The sequence below is a fragment of the Halichondria panicea genome, chromosome 2, assembly GCF_963675165.1.
Source record: "Halichondria panicea chromosome 2, odHalPani1.1, whole genome shotgun sequence".
In the NCBI taxonomy this organism is placed as follows: domain Eukaryota; kingdom Metazoa; phylum Porifera; class Demospongiae; order Suberitida; family Halichondriidae; genus Halichondria; species Halichondria panicea.
The window spans coordinates 7,072,096-7,087,310 of record NC_087378.1 but is presented as its reverse complement, the minus strand read 5'-3'; the positions used below and the strand labels follow the sequence as shown (position 1 = coordinate 7,087,310).

Sequence of the window (15,215 nt, the reverse complement as noted above, 5' to 3'; positions counted from 1 at the left end):
GTCTGTGTGGGCTGCTACATGTATGGACATAGCCAGGAGTACATGTATATACAATTAAGTAAATTACTGTTAGCCATGAATAAGATTAATATACTCCTGTATAGCTAATAAGAATGAATACGGGTGCAATTATACACGTACCTTTAGATAATTTATGCTACAAAAATGATCTATTATGAGTCATGATAATTATAGTTTCAGTTTTAGGGAGTTGTTACTTGACACTTTCACACATCCACTGTGACAGGTCCAGTTTCAACTGACGACTCTGACTCTTCTATGAGATCATTTCCATTACTCTTGATTGTCGAGTCATTCGTGATGATTTCTTTTTCTTTTTCCTTCAAATTTCGGTCGTTGTGGTTGCTTGGCTCAGACAGAAATTGCAGAACTGTTGGTATGCTTGCAACAGGGTCACTCTCAGAGCGGCTGACTAAATTGAGACTGTTGATATCAGGCAGATCATCTATCTCTGGCCCGTCTTTTTGGTCTTCTGCAAGAGTTGCAAGCTTCCCATCCTCTTTTTTCACTATTGCTCGCTCTACAAATTGTAAATGTCTCACAAAATCTTTGTGAGGATCGAATGCTTTTGTCTTCTCTGTCGGCTTCAGGTCTAGTATGGGTGGATTCACAGTGGAATCCACGTGGATGTAGTAGTAGAACCGAGAGGTCTCAAAGTAGAGAGCAATGTTGTTTGGAGTATCACTGGAGGCTGACGGATTGGCCATTTCCACCAGTGTGCGAATCTTGATTACCGGATTTATCTTGAAACTCATCTTCTTTCCTTTCTCCATATCTTCCATGATCTGTTTCAACTCATGCTGCAGGGGATATAAGATAGTCACTGGTGTATACGTTGTTGTGCTTTACCTGTGATAGAATGACTAGCTTGGCGTGAGTGTCCTTGGGGTCATCACTGTATTCCAGAGCCAGTGTATTACCATACTCAACACCCAGCAAGTTCACTGTTTCTGAAGTGGGCGTCTCTTGTTTGGGGTAATTATGTTTACTGAGCTTGGTACCTGTAAAGAGAATAGTGTGAAAGTGCAACCGTGCATGTGCTTTAAATGCTTCTTACCATCAGGGTGATAACTATCCACTAAAGGCACCAGAGTTGGAGACTCGTGGGTTGGATCATTGCCAAGTTTCAGGATTGAGATCATTTCAGCCGAAGAGATGTGATGATATTCCTGTAGCAATTTCATTAGTCATGCGTGACATTGTAGCATGTAAAAATATTTAGTCATTACGTAAGGAACATAATTCTTACAAAATATCCCTTTTCAACCATTTGTCCATTGTCAACAACGTAAAGTTCTCCATTAACAGACCGTAGAGACATTACAGGTGGAGCATTGGTCTTTCCTTTCCCTCCTGGACCATTCTTCTGGACACGCTGAGTACGTTCAGGGCTATGTATGCATGAGAGGAGGGGGAAGAGTACTTCAATTTACCATTGTACATTCACTTGGAGCTACGTATTGGTTGTGGTGCAATCATTCAGTGCTTATTGTTTATTCAAGGCTGTACTATATTTTGTGCAGGGGAACCAGACAGTGTAAGTTTTCTGTTGTTTTCTTTTTCCTACCTGAAAGCGCATCTATAATTATACAGATAAACAGAGTATACAAAATATTTTCTCTTGTGAATCCATGGTGTTTCCTTTGTTATGTTGACACTACTAACATTACTGCTATGAAACACCACCACCAAAACACACATGCAAAAAAGATTATCTGCTCCAGGGTTGGTATGACAGTGCACTTATGTAGCATTGGTCTTACCTGATAGCCTGAGGTATGATCAGTCCATTTGAACTATCCTCATCGCCAAACTGAGTACTCTCAGCAAATTTCATTAACAATTTACTAACGGCAAAGAATTCATTGCTAGTTGGTTTGATAAAGATGCCATGGGACTCCATTGTTGCTGGGATTAGGACAAAATACTTGCATTATAAACTAACACATGGAGTGTGTAGTATAGCAGGGTACTATAACATTTGTAGTGATATCTGTTTTATCAATTGAGTAAAATGTGGCTTCTTCAATTCGCAACAATTTAAATACAGTTGTATTAGGGAATAACCACCGCAAAGTAAGGTAGATAGCTGTAGGGCATATGTTTGCAAATGTTGTAAGGTTTCATCTAAATCTGGTTGCCACAGCAAGTAGCTAATAGCTGCATCCACACAAATATAATTATGTTCTACTGAATATACACAGTTATGTTGGCTTGGATCAAATTACGATAGACATAAACTATAACTATAACTTTATTGGTGATTAATTGGGAGCACACAATAGAAACCATTTTGAGGTACAAACACAATGTAGCTTTAATATCTATAATATCAACCATGCAGTATACCAGACATGCAAATGCAGTAGTTTAACACAGTTACGACCTGGTATAGATATCTCATAACTCATATAACTCACCTTAGCTTACTAGAGATGAAAGCAGAGAGGTTGTACGTACTGCAGTCCAATAACAGTGCTAGCAGCATTGTAGCTCTTTTTGTAGCCACAAATCTGATGTTAGCGCATGCGCTTGATTCCCGAGATCCACCCAGCCTAGTCTACTACCCACTCACAATTAAATTAAAGTCATGTATTATACTTTCAACAATAATATTTTTATCTAGATATTTACATGGAAAAACAAGAATCTTTAATAGAAACTGGCAACAGTGAAAACCTCCATTAGTGACTTCTTTCTCTTCACAGTCGTTCAAAACCTGAAAATATCAGATAATACAGAAAAAAAGCAGTCACTGCAAACTTACTTTAGGTTGTGAACTTCCAGTTGCCTGGTTACCATGGCTATTATCTTGAACATAGCTATTCATTGCATCTGTTACTCCATTACGAATCCTTGTAGCAGCATTTTTGGATGTCTCTACTAAAGTTCCATCTTCTTTTCTGAGATTAAGTTTGTCAGGGTATATACTGACCTGAATTGGAGATGGTTATAAACTTCGTCAGATGTGTGGTCCTTTACGTTTACATATCTAGGTTCAAGAGTTGGTCGATTTGAATCTCGTACATGGATATAGTAGTAGAATTGGTCTGTTTTAAAGTAAAGAGCAGTGTTGTTTTCATCTTGAGGTTTTCGATCATCTATCTCTATGTTGATGCACGATTGAGTATAGCCTTCTGTCTTTACTCCGCTTTTCATGGCTTCCTGCAAAATATAATAGTTGCATGTACATGCATGAGTGAGATACCTAAATACTATACATACCTCAGAAATAACATTCAATGATGAGGCCTTTGGTTCGTCATCAGTGTAACAAAGAATGATCATGCCAAATGCATGGCTTGTCAGATTGGCTTTTTCTACTCCTTCTTGGTTGGATCTAAAATCCCGTTTAATGAGTTGTGTGCATTCTGTAAAAGCACGCTGATTAAGTTTATGACCGAATTGTAATTATTAAATGTCACCTTTAAAGGCGGACACTGTGGAAGGGATAAATGGAACCAAACTGGGTGGTTGGCCACTCTCTAGACACAGGACTGAAGTCATCTCACGATCAGCAGCAGAAATATGATGATATGCCTATAATATACAAGCATGCAAATAACACGAAAAAGATTCCAAAATAGACGTCTACTTACAAAGTATTTCGATGAGGAAATGTTTGAACTCTCAGCATCTGTAGGTGGCAGTGGAGGTCCGCTCGGCCCCCTGAATAACAAGTTGATTGGTTGGTTGTGAATTTAGCATTTGGAGAAAGTAAGACATGCAATAACAAATATTTAAGATCTGTATGGTCATAAGACATTGTGACATGGCTACAGTGTTACCTAGGTTCTAGATTATGAATCCACTCAGAATAGTTCATCCGAAGTTTTGTCATGACAATGGCTGAGCTCAAAGAATCGGCTAGCAAACGCTCTAGTCCTTATCTTCAATCTCTTGACTGTGTCTCCTGCAGGGTGGATTGATGGTCGCACCATTGGACCTAACGAGGACAGAAAATCACATCAATTAGTTTTTAGAAGCATACTATATATATATATATATATTTACCACAAAACACTCAGCACTGATATATATCTATATCTAGCAATGTCTAGTGTGATCATTAGATCTACCCTTACATATTGTAACAGTGCTAGTACAAGCCTTTCACTGCAATGCTAAGGTAGATCACTGGAAAGGAATTGTGATGGAGTGGAGGAGCTTCCATGCCCTGGCTTTTATCCTCGGCTACAAAAGGGACTCTGCAAAAAGGCATCCCCACCCTAACCCCTCCCACTTTTGTCTGGGGGGAAAATGGCTGGAAAAGGAACAGTGGAGCTAGAATGCAGTGGTCATCAACGCCAGTGCAAAGCACACAGCGACTGTAAGCAATAGCTAGCCAGTAGTCAGTAACTCACATTATCCCTTCACACATTTCCAGGTGATATTCCTACATGGACTGGGAGATACAGGGTAAGCTAACGAATGTTGTATGCATATGCGCCACATGTAGATCTAGATACATGTGGTGGTGGTGGTGGTAATGAACTGTGACCTTTTCCCGCACATGTACATGTACACAGAGATGGCTGGTGCTCAATATGGGAGCAGACGAAGCAGCCATATGTTAAACTGATATGCCCCACTGCGTAAGTATTTTACCTTGAATGGTCACATTTGATTGTGGGAAGAGGTCGGTTGTTGATACTTGAGGTTGCATGCTTCACACGCACCTAGTATAAGGTGTAGTCCCCTTCTCTTTGATACCATGGGAAATCAAACTGGTCTAGATCTTCCCCTCAACGAAGCCAATTGTCTCCTTAGGCTATTGAGATAGTCGCACAAGGAAATGTTGGACTTCTTATCATTGAACCCGAGTAATAGTCACAAACCCACTCATTGTCTGTATTGTACGTATTGTCTTTTTATTCTTTTCGCATTGTACGTATTTACATGTAGGGGACTCTGCTTATATCTCTGACTGGTGGCACATTGTGTGCTTATATTGTTGCTGTCTTAACTGTTGCAGCGCACACAGTCAGCCCATTTAAGTAAATGTGTAGGCATTCACTAAAAAAGGTGTAGGCGAATGTACCCCTTCTCCTTTGCTCTGAATAGCTAATGAGGCATAGAAGAACACTATTTCCTAGAAATGAAGGAAACAGTTAGGGTGCCGTGTTTATTAGAGTATTATTATAGTATAACTATATATGCATTCCAGTTGTAACCTGTAGCTTTACGAGACTCTTGTACTAATAGGTGACTTCTAATTGTCTCCCTATAACTAGTGTTGATATTATTTATCACTCACTATCTCATTCTATGCAGACCCACCATGCCAGTGTCTGTCAATGGTGGACACAGAATGCCATCTTGGTAAGTCTCCATAACTCAGTAATTGTCACTGACTATTGATCGAGCCTAATGACTGCTATAGTACCGCAATGTGTAATGCCATACTTGCAATTGCTGTAAGCCTTGTGATCTGTAACAGAACAATGTGTAATGCTTCGCTTGCAAGCATGATGCCCTATAATACTGCAATGTAAGCAATGTGTAATGCCACACTTGCAATTGCTGTAAGCCTTGTGACCTATAATATCTGTCACAATGCAAGTAATGTGGAATGTTGTCAGAATGTCACTGTAATTACAATGACTGCTTGACGATAATATTGATCCCCCCACTCTTTCATACGTAACTCTCCGCCATATTTGATTATCTGTTCCTCTGAACTGTATATGAATGTGCCAATTTCCATCTTCAGGTTCGATATCTACAGTCTTGGTAAGGATGCCTGCCCTGACATAGAAGGCATCAAGTCAGCCTCTAAGAAAGGTGAGAGCTTGAGTGCATGTGTGTGCTTGTGGCTAGGTGAACTAATAGTAGTGTCCCTGCAGTACATGAGCTACTGGACTTTGAGATCGAGTCAACTGGTGTGCCTCCAGAGAGGATCATTGTCGGTGAGAACACATGGCAGGGATAGAGATACTGGTCATTGGGTGTGCAATGTAATCACCTTTCAACAAACTGGGGGTTGTTGTGCTAACTAATAATTTTATTTTTTTGGAGGCTAAAATACGCGTAGTAATAATTATTATATAGGTCATTGATATTGACGATTGCTTTCAGGCCCAAAGAATTATAGAGCCGACTCTATTACTCAGGTTGCCTCTGTGTACATGAAATAGAGCGTTTTTGAACGGCTGTAACTATAGTTTCGTTAGTCCAATAACGTTAATTTTAGCGATAGGCCTTTCAGATGAGGTGTTAATACATTTGTTGTATGAACAGTCTATTTTGGGCCTGTTTTACAAAATACCATGGTCTTTTTCCAAAAATGGGAAATCAAGGCCCGCTCCAAAAATAAGATTTGAGCAAACCATCTGAACAGGCTCTTTCTTTTAAATCCTTTAAATTGGATCATCATAACTCTAGTTAAAAAGCCGGCTCTATCTAGTACTCTCAAAACACGGTTGCCTCTCACTAGTCTGTGTACAGTAGTTGAAAAAGGGCCCAGCGTTAAATATAATTTTTAACAGCCATACTTTAGTTTCAATTTATTTTCTGAATGCACAGATTTTGTGGAGCCTTGTGTGTCCATACCTTTAGTAACTACATTTTGCTCATTGGTGGGGCCTATCATAATTTAGGAACATTCCGATTGCTTAATTGCTTATAATAATTATGTGACAGATGATCCCTACCAACTACAGGTGGTTTCAGCCAGGGTGGCAGTCTGGGCCTCCTAGCTGCACTCACTTACCCCAAACGTCTGGCCGGCATCCTGGGCCTGAGCTGCTGGCTCAGAAATATGGAGAATGAGGTACGTTTTAATTAATTGACCTCTCTCTCTTTTCCCCTTCCTAAGTATACCCACTGATATTCAATCTAATCCCCCCCCCCCCACATGTAGTTGCACAATATCTAGCGTCCCCATTTGCTCATTATACTCTCAGTAGTACACAGTACAATGCATACTCATTACAATCAGACTCTGTGTATTGTATTGTGCCAACTATATAATTATGCCTACACTCAGTATCATCTGTCTCCACCACACACACGCACGCATGTATAGAATCTTGTGGACAATATCACTGTGAACAAGAACACTCCATTTCTTCATTGTCATGGTATGTTTGTACACGTACGATGTATAGGTTGCATCTTATAGAGTTCATTCTGTCTAGGAAACCTCATTCCCTCAACTCCCTCCCACACCCACACCCACGTACACACATACACACACACCCACACCCACCCACACACACGCGCGCACACACACACAGGTGAGGCTGACCCAGTAGTTCCATTTGAAATGGGGAGACTCTCGGCAGAGTTCGCTAAAACATTCAACGAGACGAGCTATGAGTTCAAGCCCTACCCTGGCCTTGCACACTCCTCTTGTCCTGAGGTAAGTTAACACAGTGACTGTTGCTATTACCATTAATTCAGCAGAAGCTACTGTAACAGTACTAGCTGTCACCCTCTATATAACTGTAAAAGTTAGATTATAGGCTCCAATGCATGTCTCCATTTAGCATACCACCTCGATTACAGCCACAGTCGGTCTGAACATCCAAAAGCGATCACCATTAAAACATACAGCTTCCTGTGGTTGTAACGGAGATCGGGTAGAGTATGACCTGTTTTTTTAACTCCCGGTGCCACAAGTTATAGCAGTTGGTCAGTCTGTCTGTATTCTGAGTCTGCTCACCTGGCTGCCATAGCAGCGTTTGTACCATGGGTTGGCTTTTTACTTGTTATGTAGAGGCAAGTTACCTGTACAAACTTGCCTCTACATAACAAGTAAATTTTTCAAAACTTTATTGCCGACTAAACACGAGCTAGCAAAAGCTAACCTGTACGTTGGCTGGCTATATCTACACGCGACTTTGACTCGAGGCTGTCTTCAACTGTTGATTGGAGTGGATCGAGTCCCTCAATAGTTGGAATAGCTTCGATTTCAGGCCGAGTTGTTTCTAGCTAGGCCAACAACTAGTATTTTTCAACTTCGTTCTATTAAAAAAAAATCGGGCTGGGACCGAGGCTATAGTTGGAAGTGATTCCAAAAGCACACACTCATGTTGCACTAGACCACGTGGATTCCTTTACCAGGTCCAGAAGTTTACAAGACTAGACTCTTGAAGAAGGATAATAAATGCAGCTCATAAATACATGCTCCAATTGTGAGGGTGAGGTCCATATCCCGACACTGAGGTATCCATCATGTGGTCAAGTACAATAGAGATTGTGGCAACTCAGCAGTCTTTCATGAACCAGCACCAGCTGAATGTCTGAACATTTCCTCAGTAATCCACCTTTTATAGTCAAACATTCTCTGACCTGACCAATCACTGTAATTTTAACCACAACCAGAGCGCATTATCAAATTAAGTGCATGTGGGCAAACATCTACAGCACATGCCCTGTTTTAACTAGTAATGCTAATTGTAAGGCTCTAGTCAAGAAAAGTACGTCAGCGCATAAGCAATGATATATTAGAGCAAGAGTCAGAAGTGGCTGTAATCCGGAGCTTTGACGTACATTTCTAGATAATTACTGTAACACCATACCACATTTTAGATCCACTAAGCGAGGAATTGTTACCCCCGAAAAGATATCTGCCCGCCAGACTTTATACTAAACCCCAAATTAACGCCGAGGGTTTGCACTTCATGCTCTAGCTTCAGTTGTAACTAAGCCGTGGTAATCATGAAAGTATGTTCATGCAGGAGCTGGAGTATGTGCAGAATTGGATGGACAAGCTGATACCTCCTAGTGGTGGAAACATTTAGGACATGCAACAATAATTATTATCCCTCGGGGCATATATAGCCGCAGGAATGCTCGTGTATCTGTTCACTGCATGTATATATACTTAATTTTTTTTATGTGCCTATGAACGATGTTCGATTGATAAAAAGTCAGCATTTGAACAAAATAAAAGTCAAGAGAACGATGACAATTGTGCAGTTAGGTGTGAAGACAGTGCATAGCACTGGCCTTGGGAAGTTTACCTCAGTATTAAATACTGGTTTAGCACACCTTTCGTCATAACACTACCTACACAAAACAACAAAGTCAAAATTAGGGCATGCAGTTGTAAAGAATGTTACAGAGGGAGAAAACTCCTCTGGTGCGTAAATGTCTTGGCACATCCTGGCTATCAGGGTCGATCATCTTTGCTTGGACGATGGGTCAGGTTTAGCCTTGGGCATTCTTCTTGGTATTGCCTTGGTAATTGAGTGCTCATAGATTTCTTACCAAATAGATGTCCGGAGGAACAGAACGATCCAAATTACCACCAACGTTCATCTGAGCGGAGGAGTGTTGTTATCACAAGCAACATCACAATAATTATTAGCTATTCTAAGGATACACAATTGTACTACAGTACGATGCCATGCTTATAGCTAGCTTCTCGTACTACACTAATGCCAACAGTCAAAGATGGCTAAATATCATTGACACTAAATGAAAGCCTCCTTTGAATTTCTGAGCTATTTCCTGTCAGGTACACACAAGTTTGCACAATGTTTGCATGACAACTGAGCAGGAAGTGGCAAGTGTGTGCATGCATCTACCTGACCTGAGGCAATAGAAACATTCTTTGAAACAAGATCTAGAGATACATTACAAGTACAGGCTACCTGACCTGAAGACTTAAACAATGCATGAAGCATGTGGTGTTACCTGAGACTACGTGACCACTGACAAACAAAATATGGGGATACCTGACCCAGCTACTTGAATACCTGATCCTACCTGACCAAGGCTAATTAATTAACAAAGGACTAGCTGAGCGTACCTGACTAATTAAGCCATTCACCAGCTGAAATAACAATATTGAGGTGCTTAGTGCATGCATGACTGCAGCCAAACAAGCAATTGAAAACGTGAGGCTACGTGAGGCTACATGATAGAAGTGTCATGTAAACAAGGGCTACCTGCGATTACCTAAGGAAAAGTACTAGTGTTACAAGAATTCAAGAGCTTAGGTTATACCCCTGCATGGCGTCATCTTTATTAATAACCTACATCAATTATATAAGGAGCATCCCCATGATTTTAAAACGTGCAAAGCATACTATAGTAGCATTTAGATAAAAGCCTTATAAAACCTGAGTTACTTAGCTATATATAAAATAGATGCACATAAAAGACGCGTGTACGTGTATGTTCCATTTAATAGAATGGGCACACAGTAAATATTTAACTAGTAAAAGCAGTCGCTGCCATTTCAATTCAACTATACACCACAACTCATCGGCATAGTATATAGTGGCTACGTGCAGATAAAGGATAAAGTAGCTATATAACTGAGACTAAATTGCTATCAATACACATGGTAAGTACAACTCACAAAGGATGGGTTGATGGCCCAAGCGTAGAGAGGCTTCCTGTCAGAATTCACACAGAGCACACCTGGCTGAGCAACGCCCCACTTGTATTCTTTGATCTTGGGATGGACCTTGTAGGAGCCGGAGTCGGTGAAATTCTTGCCCCCTGATATCTTGATATCAATCAGACCCTCATCGTTGAGACAGTTGCGCAACTTGTGTTGAGGATCAGACCATGCCTGTAGGGGAAGGTTAGCACGTGTCATGGTGGCTGTGTGTAGTGTATACATGCATGCATGCATGGAAGACACAAATGTAATTGAAATGTCAGTGGCTATAATTATTTGTACAGTACTGAACATAATTATTAGCACATACACAGCTTGATTTTAATTAACTCATTATCTGAAAGGCCTCTCTCTAAGCTTTCAGAAAATCATAAAATTAACGTTATTGGACCATTGGAACTAAAGTTATGGCCGTTCTATGGGTGAGAAAACAATAACCTAACTAGGAGTATGCTTATATACTCAGCAGTACCTTTAAAGTTATGATGACAACAATCACAGTATTAACACTTGACTCACTTGAAATTGAAGCTCACTGCCTTATCTGCGTCAGCCTGACTCTGCATGAGCAGTGATTGCCAAACATATCCACATTCTTACCCTTAAACTCACCAAGGAGATCATTGAACTCCTTGGAGGTAAGCCTGCAGAGGAGGGGGGAGGAGGGTAAGGTGTTTTGTTAGCAAGGGGTTACCCGAGTATCACATCACATGAGGAGAATACACACAGGGCCGAGCAAAGCACTAGAATTTAATGGGTAAATGTATAAGGAATACCGTATTCCACATAAATGTCTAGATACAGTAAAGTATGGGGCCTGGTTATATAACTATAAGCTGCAGGACAGAGCTGGAATAATTATGTGCAAAATGAATGGACAAGCTGAAACCTCCTAGTGGTATATATAACCATTTAGGACATGCAACTTATACCTCGGGGTCCGCGTAGATCTGTATAGCCGCAGGAGGCATATGCAAAAAGCTGCTTGTGTGTCTGTTTACTGTATACTTAATAATGTACCTGTGTACAATTCTTGTCAATTTGTATAATTATATCTATATAGATTCATTCAGCATTTGAACAAAAATAAAAGTCAAGACAACAATGACAATTGAGCAGTTAAGTGTGAACACAGTGCATAGCACTGGCCTCGGGAAGTGTACCTCAGTAATACTGGTTTAGCACATCTTCCGTCATAACACTACCTGATTACACAAAAGAACAAAGTCCAAAATTAAAAATTAGTTAAGATTTATACAGCATGTGCAGTTGTAGAATGTTACAGAGGGAGCAAGCTCCACTGGTGTGTAAACGTCTTGGCACATCCTGGGTATCAGGGTCGATCACCTTTGCTTAGACGATGGTCCAGATGTCCGGGGGAACAGGACGATCCGAGGCACCACCAATGTTCATCTAAACAGAGGAGGAGGGTTGTTATCACAAGCACAACCACAGTATTAGCTTTTCATAATTGTACTGCTATGTAGTACAATGTCAGTACAATGTCATACTTCTAAAACGATGTAGCTATATAGCTTCTCGTAATTATCTACACTAACCAACAGTCAAAGATGGCTAAAATCATTGACATGCACTGGCTATTTCCTGTCAGGTACACACAAATTTGCACAATGTTTGTGTCCATATAGCAATACTATAGCAACTGTATAACTGAGCAGGAAGTGGCAAGTGTGTGCATGCATCTACCTGACCTGAGGCAATAGAAACATTCTTTGAAACAAGAGATACATGACAAGAGACATTACAACACTCGTAAGTATAGGGCTACCTGACCTGAAGCCTTAGACAAATCATGAAGCATGTGGTGTTACCTGAGACTACGTGACCACTGACAAACAAAACATGGGGATACCTGACCCAGCTACTTGAATACCTGATCCTACCTGACCAAGGCTAATAGAAGTATTTAATTAACAAAGGACTAGCTGAGCGTACCTGACTAATTAAGGCCATTCACCAGCTGAAATAACAATATGCAATGGTACTTAGTGCATGACTGCAGCCAAAGCAATTGAAAACGTGAGGCTACGTGAGGCTGCATGATAGAAGTGTCATGTAAACAAGGGCTACCTGCGATTACCTGAGCAAAAGTGTTACAAGAATTCAAGAGCTTAGGCTCTACCCCTGCATGGTGTCATCTTTATTAATAACCTACATCAATTATGTGAGGAGCATCCCCATGGTTTTAAAACGTGCCTTATAAAAGCTGAGACACTTATAGCTGTAATGTAAAATAGATAGCACATAAAAGACGCATTAAGTGTACGTGTATGTTCCATTTAATAGAATGGGCACACAGTAAATATTTAGCAGTTACCATTTCACAATTCAACTAAACACAACATATCATCAACACAGTATAGTGGCTACGTGCAGATAAAGTATAGCTGTATATAATATAAGCAACTAAGACTAAATTGCTATCAATACAATTGTCAGTATAACTCACAAAGGAAGGAGGATGGATTGGCACAAGCGTAGAGAGGCTTCCTGTCAGAATTCACACAGAGCACACCAGGCTGAGCAACGCCCCACTTGTATTCTTTGATCTTGGGATGGACCTGTAGAAGCCGGAGTCGGTGAAATTCTCGCCTCCTGATATCTTGATATCAATCAGACCCTCATCGTTGAGAAAGTTGTGCAACTTGTGTTGAGGATCCGACCATCCCTGCAGGGGAAGGTTGGCACGTGTCATGATGGCTGTGTGTAGTGTATACACACGCATGGAAGAACTTGAATATCAATGGCTATTTGGACATAATTATAAGCACATACACAGTTTAATATAGGTGAGAAAACAAAAACCTGATACTCTTCTGCAATGAATGTATACTCAGCAGCAGTTTTGATAACAGCAATAAATCACAGTTTTAACACTCGACTCACTTAAAATAGTCCAGTCCCTCACTGCCTTATCTGCGTCAGCCTGACTCTGAGCAGTGATGGCAAAGATACCCACATGCTTACCCTTAAGCTCACCAAGGAGATCATTGAACTCCTTGAGGTAAGCCTGCAGAGGAGGGGGGAGGAGGGTAAGGTGTTTTGTTGGCAAGGGGTTACCCTGGTATCACATCACATGAGGAGAATACACAGGGCCGAGCAAAACACTTGAGTTTATTGGGTAAAGGAATACCGTATTCCACTAAATAAATTTATAATTTATTAGTAAAGTATGGCCTGTTTCTTTCAATTATTATAACTATAAGCTGAAAGTATGTTGCAGGAGGACAGGAGCTGGTAAAAATGAATGGACAAGCTGACTCTTATAGTGGTGTACGAAACCATTTAGGACATGCAACTTATGCCTCAGGGCGTAGATCTATATAGCCGCATGCAGGAGGCATACGCAAAAAGCTGCTTGTGTGTCTGTTTACTGTGTATACTTAATAATGTACCTATGTACAGTGTTTGTCAATTTGTATATAATTATTCATAAAAATTCAGCATTTGAACAAAATAAAATTCAAGAGAACAATGACAATTGAGCAGTTAGGTGTGAACACAGTGCATAGCACTGGCCTCGGGAAGTGTACCTCAGTAATACTGGTTTAGCACATCTTCCGTCATAACACTACCTGACTACACAAAGAACAAAGTCCAAAATTAAAGATTTATACAGCATGTGCAGTTGTTAAAGAATGTTACAGAGGGAGCAAGCTCCTCTGGTGCGTAAATGTCTTGGCACATCCTGGCTATCAGGATCGACCATCTTTGCTTGGACGGTGGTCCAGATGTCCGGGGGAACAGGACGATCTGAGGCACCACCAATGTTCATCTAAACGGAGGAGGAGTGTTGTTATCATAAGCACAACCACAGTATTAGCTTTTCTAAGGATATAGACAATTGTACGAGGACAACTTCTCATAAAGTACACTAGCTATGGCACGGATTGAAATCACTATCTAAGTACACAATTTAAGCAACCTCTCACAAGCGGACCTTCTTGATTCCAGACAGCGGACAAGCTAACTGCTTCGTGCTCCTAACTAACTCTTTGCTTATTACGGACGAACAGGAAACCACACCCATGGTTTATGTCCAATATGGTAGAGGTCATTTGTAATGTTATGCGAATCATACTGCCATTGCGCATAATAATTTATATTGCTTCTTTGATTTCAAAGTTCCTTAGCTAGAAATAGGGTCTGAACATACTATCTATAAGTCTTTGATATATGCTATGAAATTTGAATGAACCTCCCACCAGAGGACAACCTCCAAAAAGAGGACAAAAGCTCTACTCCCAAACTGCCCACTGTACATGGAGGGAGTATGCTTTTAAAACTATGTAGCTAGCTTCTCGTAATTATCTTAACACATTAATTTTACACTAATGCCAACAGTCAAAAATGACAAATGGCTTAAATAGTTATCATTGACATCTAGGCTCCTTTAGACCACTAATTAGTCGCAATGAATTTCTGAGCTTCCTGTCAGGTACACACACAATGTGTCCATAGCAATACTATAGCAACTGTGCAACTGAGCAGGAAGTGGCAAGTGTGTGCATGCATCTACCTGACCTGAGGCAATAGAAACATTCTTTGAAACAAGAGATACATGACAAGAGACATTACAAACACTCATTAAGTATGGGGCTACCTGACCTGAAGCCTTAGACAATGCATGAAGCGTGTGGTGTTACCTGAGACTACGTGACCACAGACAAACAAAACATGGGGATACCTGACCAGCTACTTGAATACCTGATCCTACCTGACCAAGGCTAATAGAAATATTTAATTAACAAGGAGCTAGCTGAGCGTACCTGACTAATTAAGAAGCCATTCACCAGCTGAAATAACAATATTG

The 15,215-nt window shown here is 40.5% G+C and overlaps 2 protein-coding genes and 1 pseudogene across 10 annotated transcripts; 1 reads left to right on the top strand and 2 right to left on the bottom strand.

Moving 5' to 3' along the window:
- Positions 1-63: 63 nt before the first annotated feature.
- LOC135331006 (uncharacterized) lies at positions 64-5,450 on the bottom strand. Of its 9 annotated transcripts, none has more exons than XM_064526014.1 (13): positions 5,302-5,450; positions 4,107-5,113; positions 3,810-3,967; positions 3,621-3,690; positions 3,447-3,561; positions 3,247-3,392; positions 2,789-3,186; positions 2,442-2,740; positions 1,785-1,929; positions 1,271-1,412; positions 1,079-1,190; positions 871-1,022; positions 64-821 (listed from the first exon to the last, which is right to left on the bottom strand). In XM_064526014.1, the coding sequence occupies exons 9-13, from the start codon at positions 1,922-1,924 to the stop codon at positions 228-230; spliced, it is 1,140 nt and encodes a 379-aa protein (XP_064382084.1). In that variant the 5' UTR covers positions 1,925-1,929; positions 2,442-2,740; positions 2,789-3,186; positions 3,247-3,392; positions 3,447-3,561; positions 3,621-3,690; positions 3,810-3,967; positions 4,107-5,113; positions 5,302-5,450; the 3' UTR covers positions 64-227. The 9 variants fall into 9 exon arrangements, with proteins under 9 accessions (XP_064382084.1, XP_064382082.1, XP_064382087.1 ...); XM_064526012.1 differs by having other exon boundaries at positions 5,279-5,439; XM_064526017.1 differs by having other exon boundaries at positions 4,386-5,113; positions 5,279-5,439.
- Positions 4,238-8,900, top strand: LOC135331010 (uncharacterized). Its single transcript, XM_064526026.1, has 10 exons — positions 4,238-4,351; positions 4,409-4,440; positions 4,551-4,616; positions 5,296-5,343; positions 5,735-5,805; positions 5,868-5,930; positions 6,684-6,793; positions 7,049-7,103; positions 7,260-7,384; positions 8,706-8,900. Exons 4-10 carry the CDS (start codon positions 5,303-5,305, stop codon positions 8,766-8,768), a joined length of 528 nt encoding a protein of 175 aa, XP_064382096.1. The 5' UTR covers positions 4,238-4,351; positions 4,409-4,440; positions 4,551-4,616; positions 5,296-5,302; the 3' UTR covers positions 8,769-8,900.
- LOC135332222 (uncharacterized) lies at positions 8,852-14,177 on the bottom strand (annotated as a pseudogene).
- Between the last annotated feature and the right edge of the window lie 1,038 nt (positions 14,178-15,215).

Bases quoted from the DNA above. Each gene is read 5' to 3' on its own strand.
- LOC135331006 (XM_064526014.1), bottom strand. From the start codon at position 1,924: ATGGAGTCCCATGGCATCTTTATCAAACCAACTAGCAATGAATTCTTT. The intron at 1,413-1,784 runs GTAAGACCAATG...ATGCATACATAG, and splicing joins ATCATACCTCAGGCTATCAG to CCCTGAACGTACTCAGCGTG. The intron at 822-870 runs GTAAAGCACAAC...TATCCCCTGCAG, and splicing joins AGCTAGTCATTCTATCACAG to CATGAGTTGAAACAGATCAT.
- LOC135331010 (XM_064526026.1), top strand. From the start codon at position 5,303: ATGCCAGTGTCTGTCAATGGTGGACACAGAATGCCATCTTG. The intron at 5,806-5,867 runs GTGAGAGCTTGA...GTGTCCCTGCAG, and splicing joins CAAGTCAGCCTCTAAGAAAG to TACATGAGCTACTGGACTTT. The intron at 6,794-7,048 runs GTACGTTTTAAT...ACGCATGTATAG, and splicing joins TCAGAAATATGGAGAATGAG to AATCTTGTGGACAATATCAC.